Consider the following 6,213-nt stretch of genomic DNA (forward strand, 5'->3'; position numbering starts at 1 on the left):
GCAGCAGCCAGAGTATAAAAATAAAGGAATTATAAAACTTTAAGGGACTCTATTTTCAGATTTTGATTAATTTCTCTTATTTTAAGTAATTAAATTAAATTAATACATTTGTCTAATTATTTTAATAATGATTAGAAGCAAACATTTTGTTATTATTATTATTATTATTATTATTATTATTATTATTACAACTGCTACTGTAAAATGCCACAGAAATGAGGCGACATGTTCTGAACGTGTCCATCCCTTGGACCATGTTAGTCTGCTGTGTTTGATACTTTGTCTTAAATATTTGAAAAGGAGATACAGTTATAGCAATATTTGGTGTGACATCTGAAAACCTTGCACTACCAGCAGGTCAATTAAATGCACTAGCCATTTATTCTTTGTTGGCCCGAAGGCTTATACTTCTGCAGTGGAAGTCAACTTGACCACCAACATATACTGAATGGGCAGAAAGTGACGACATGTTATGAAAACACCATAAGCATCATGCATGCTTCAATATATAATGTAAATATGTGAAATCCAGGTTTTGTCTTCTTTGTATTTAGAGTCCGAAGGCGTTTCTGGAGAGTTATGAAGACATGCTGCAGTACACACAGAGAGAAGAAACATGGCCCGTCAGCAAGATGGAGCTGGAAGGACGAGGGGTTTGTCCTGTTATAATACTTCATATTTAATGACATTTTAATGGCTTCATCTGCCAATGAACATGTGCAAATATCCATATTGATATAATTAATATTAATACAATTATGATGCGCTTTTCTTGAACTCAAAGGGCTACAAGATATACAACATTGCATGACATCCCAGTAACAAGCCAAAATGTCATGCTTTCTTAGCAGCTGCTTTCTCACAACTGCCATTTTTATGTCTTTATTTATAATTATTATATAAATAATAAAGGTCACAAAATAATAATAATCATCATCATATTTATTCTACTTGTATGATGATTAATAATAATGATAATAAAATGAAAATCATAATCTCGGTCACACTTGATTTTACTGTACAATTCTCTCTATTATTAAACCATTAATTATGACTTTTGCTTCAAACTTCAAATTTTCTGCTTATTAGTAATTATTAGGGTGGTAGTTGGATTTAGGTATTAGGTAGGATTAGGGATGTAGAATAAGATCATGCAGAATATGTAGTTTTATAAGCGCTAATAAACAGCCAATATCTTAATGATAGGCATGTAATACGTCAATATTAGGAAGTAAAAATTGGTACCTAAACTAATGTGTCACATTATTATTATTATTATTAATATTGTAATTATTATTATTATTATTATCATTATTAATATTATTATATTAACATGGAAAGGAAATTATTTATACTACAATAAAAATATTATTATTTATTATTATTATTATTATTATTTTAACTTGGTAAGGAAATTATTCATACTGCAATAAGTGTATTATTATTATTATTAATAATAATAATAATAAAAATAATATAATTAAATAATATAGCTTATATAAAGTAAAATAATAATAATAACTATTATTATTATTATTATTAAAACATTGTAAAAAATTATTTATACTGCAATTAGTGTATTATTATTATTAATATTATTATATTAACATGGGAAAGCAATTATTTATACTGCAATAAAAGTATTATTATTATTATTATTATTGTTATTATTATTATTGTTATTATTATTATCCATGGTAAGAAAATTATACTGCAATTAGTGTATTATTATTAACTTAATTAAATAATATTGAATAAATAATCATAATATAAATAATATAATTAAATAATATAATTTATAAAAAGTAGAATAATATTAATTATTATTATTATTGTTATTAGTGGTGTCAAAAGATTCGCTATGATTATTCGCATCGAAATCAAAAGCTCGTATTTACATGATGTTTACTGCACATATTTGTTGTGTGCGTGTAAATGATTTTTATTAATGATAATGATTTTATTAATTCTAAAATAAATATTTGAATTTTATGCATAAATATATATTTAAATATTTTGGATTTTTGTATATATCTTTTATATATATGCACAATATGTATACTACGAAAGTACATACAGTATACATTATGTAAATACAAACTTTTATTTTGGTTGTGATTTAATCGTGGTAGTCATTTAATGGCACTAATTACTATTATTATTAATATTAGTATTATTATTATTAATTATTATTATTATTATTAATTATGCCAATAATAATAGGATAAGAAGATAATAATTTTTCTTTTGACCTTTGGTTTTGTTCCAGGTTGTCTGTATGAACTTCTTTGACATTGTGTTGGACTTTATCCTCATGGATGCGTTCGAGGATCTGGAAAGTCCTCCGTCTTCAGTGGTCGCAGTTCTGAGGAACCGATGGCTCTCGGACAGTTTTAAAGAGACTGTACGCAACAGCTCCTCTGCACACATACACAGTCATGTGTCACTCAATTGAATTTCATAGTTTTCCACATCAGGACATAATAAAAAAACTATATTGTTCCTGGCAGGTCTTAAATTTGTAAGAACAAATTCGAACATCACATGGCATCTCGCATTGTGTCATTATTTATTTACCATAAATAAAGGCAAGATAGAAAAGCCATGGATGACAATATGAGGACAGTCTATGATCCAGATCCTGTAGATCCACATTCAGTAGTAATGAATGACTTTAAGTAATATTTACATTACTAAATTTCAATTTACCCCATAATTAACACTCCCTTAATCTATTCTCTGTGTTTTTTTTTCTGTGATGTGAACACAGTCGCAGTAGCTTTAAATTTTATCCTGGCTCTTCCATGTTGTAAAATGGTGTTGCTTAGTGGCTTTAATTTTGAAGCTTCAAAAAGCGCATTAATCTATCTCTAGTCATACTACCATGATAATAAGTGTTAAATACTTAAGCTCATCCATCACTCCATCATCAAAATACACCTTTGTTTGTTGTAAATGCACACCCTCTAGTGGACAAAATCACATACTGTGCCTTTAAGTGGCTCACAGAATTGAGCTTAATGTGTCTGTATTTCTGAAGTATCTTTCTCTGTCTTCATAAGGCATTGGCTACAGCCTGTTGGTCTGTGCTGAAAGCTAAAAGAAGATTACTAATGGTGAGTAATTGCTCAAGGTTATTTATTTGTGTAGTACTTTTCACAATTATTATAATTTTACAAATTGCATGTTATTGCATTACAATCAAATTCAGAAAAATTATTAGTTACGGTAACACTTTACAATAAGGTTCATTAGTTAATGCATTTACTAACATGAACTAATCATGAACAACACATGTACAGCATTTATTAATCATAATTGAAAATTTACTAATGCATTATTAATATCCAAGTCAATGCTTGTTAACATTAGCTAATGCACCATGAGTTAACATGAACTAACAATGAACTACTGTATTTTCATTAACTAACGTTTACTAACATGAATAAATACTGTAGTAAATGTATTGTTCATTGTTTGTTCATGTTAGAAAATGCATTACTTAACATTAATTAATGAACCTTATTGTAAAGTGTGACCTTAGTTACCATAACTTAATTAGTTACTAATAACTTCAGCTAATTACCTAGTAACTAATAGCTTTCAAAAAATTTAAATTGCTAATTGTTTGTTTCTGAGGAATCCTTTCTGCAGATGTATGATGAGTTACGGTTTGTTAGTCAGCCAGGTTGTCTTTTATTGTGTCTTGCTGCTCAGGTTCCAGATGGTTTCATCGCACATTTCTATGTAATCTCTGAACATGTGAGTCCGGTTTTGGCCTTTGGGTTTTTGGGCCCGCATCAGCATCTCAGTGAGGTGTGCACCATATTCAAGGTAAGACCCGCCTAATGCTCTCCACACTTCTCCAATTGCAATTGAGATAATAATTCTTAACTTACAGTTGAAGTCATAAATTTTAGCCTTCCTGTGAAATTCTTTTTTCAAATATTTCCCAAATGATGTTTAACAGAGCAAGGAATTTTTCACAGTAATTCCTATAATGTTTTTTCTTCTGGAGAAATTCTGATTTGTCTTATTTTGGCCAGAATAAAAGCAGTATTCTTTTTTTTTAAAAACCATTTTAAGCTCAAAAATTTTTTTTTGAATATTTTTTTAATTTAATTTTTGCAGACAGCAAAACAAAGAACAGACAGACAAACCCATCATGAGACAATAATCTGTGCAAAATGTAAAATAAAGAAAGAAACAAGAGAAAATGGCGACATACAAAACCTATATGACCTACAAAAAAACAGCAGTGGATGTAGAGAAAAAAAAAACTTACAAATCTTCAGAAGTTAAATGACACTCTTAGTCTTTATGGTGTTGCAGAAAAAGAAAGACTGGATCCCACATTTTACCAAATTTCGCAGAGTTCCCAGAGGTGGTATATCTTATTCTTTCCAAATGTAAAGTGGAGGTGAGTCAGAGAACCCAATCAGAAAATGAGGCCTAACATTTTTTTTCCTAAAAATAAAGGATAACTTTTTTAGCTATGATCATGCCATACTGAACAGGTTACCGTACATTTCGGTTGAGAGTCTCAAGAAAATCTGACCAGCCATAAATTGCTATCATTGGGTCAGGGAGTAAAACACAATCGTAAACCTTAGCAAAGAACTGAAATATTTAAGCTCAATATTATTAGCCCCCTTAAGTAATATTTGTTCCCGTTGTCTACAGAACAAACCAATGTTATATGACTTGCCTAATTACATTAACTTTCCTAATTAACCTAGTTAAGCCTTTAAATGTCACTAAGCTGAATACTATTGTGTTGAAAATATCTAATAAAATCAGAATCTGTTTTATTGCCGGGTGTGCTTCACACACACAAGGAATTTATTTTGGCTATAGAAGTTTACAGTGTACATAAAGTGACAAGTAACAACACAAAATAAATATGAAAAAGAAGATAAACATTAAACAGAGATGCAGTTAGTCCAGAAATCTGGATGTTGAGTTGTTTGTAAAGATTTGTTATAAATATATAGGTTATGCGGTGCTTTGTACAAATGGGAATGGAGAAAGTATTGCATTGTAAATTGATATAAGGTGCTGTGTACAAGTGCGTATAAGAACGTATTGCACATGTTTATTGCACAGTTGGGGAATATTTAACTGTTCATGAGGTAGATGGCCTGAGGAAAGAAACTTTTCCTGTGTCTGGCTGTTTTTGTACTTGGTGCTCTAAATCCCTCCCAAACGGTAACAGTTCGTACAGGTGGTGTGCTGGGTGCGAGGCGTCCAGAGTGATTTTGCGAGCCCTTTTACTCACGCTGGAAGAGTACAGTTCTAGAAGTGTAGGAAGGGTAGTGCCAGTGATACGTTCAGCAGACTATCTTTGCACTCAGCCAAAACGCGTTACCTGAGAACGAGTCATTCATTCATTTTCTTGTCGGCTTAGTCCCTTTATTAATCCGGGGTCGCCACAGCGGAATGAACCGCCAACTTATCCAGCAAGTTTTTACGCAGCGGATGCCCTTCCAGCCACAACCCATCTCTGGGAAACATCCACACACTCATACACTACGGACAATTTAGCCTACCCAATTCACCTGTATTGCATGTCTTTGGACTGTGGGGGAAACCGTAGCACCCGGAGGAAACCCACGCGAAGGCAGGGAGAACATGCAAACTCCACACAGAAACGCCAACTGAGCCGAGGTTCGAACCAGCGACCTTCTTGCTGTGAGGTGACAGCACTACCCACTGCGCCACTGCCTCGCCCACATACCATCATACTAACAATATACTAATCCATACTAGAAACACGCTAATAAATGTGTACTTTTCTATCTCTGCCAACTGTTGCACACTTCTTAAAACTACTTAAATTATTTAAACTTTGAAACGACTTCAAACTTTCAGACTAGCCACCATAAAGTTTGTCAACGAACTTCACTTTTCTAGTTTGCTTTTAGGTTTGTACAGAACAGTGGCCAACAACTGTTGTTTTATTGTGCTTTATAAATAAATAAACCAACTATAAAGCGACCCTAGAGCTAATATCCCATTCTCCTTTACTCTCCACAGCAACAGATTGTTCAGTATCTGAAGGACATGTTTGACCATGATAAGGTGCGTTTCACATCCGTCCCATCTCTGGCTGAAGACATCCTCCGCCTGTCCCACAGACGAGCAGATATCCTGATGGGTTACCTGGGCATTGAAAATCTACCTGAGACCAATGGAGCTTTACCCAAGAGCCCC

At 32.2% G+C, this 6,213-nt stretch overlaps 1 protein-coding gene across 1 annotated transcript in view; it reads left to right on the forward strand.

Moving 5' to 3' along the window:
- The window catches only part of miga2 (mitoguardin 2), a 28,917-nt gene that overhangs the window by 22,383 nt on the left and 321 nt on the right, over positions 1–6,213 (forward strand). Inside the window, 5 exon segments of the mRNA NM_001013557.2 lie at positions 555–653; positions 2,270–2,404; positions 3,063–3,116; positions 3,718–3,834; positions 6,037–6,213. The exon segment at positions 6,037–6,213 is cut by the window's right edge and continues 321 nt beyond it. Of these exon segments, the coding sequence (NP_001013575.1) occupies positions 555–653; positions 2,270–2,404; positions 3,063–3,116; positions 3,718–3,834; positions 6,037–6,213 (582 nt within the window).

The sequence above is a fragment of the Danio rerio genome, chromosome 21, assembly GCF_052040795.2.
Source record: "Danio rerio strain M-AB ecotype USA chromosome 21, GRCz13ab, whole genome shotgun sequence".
NCBI lineage: Eukaryota > Metazoa > Chordata > Actinopteri > Cypriniformes > Danionidae > Danio > Danio rerio.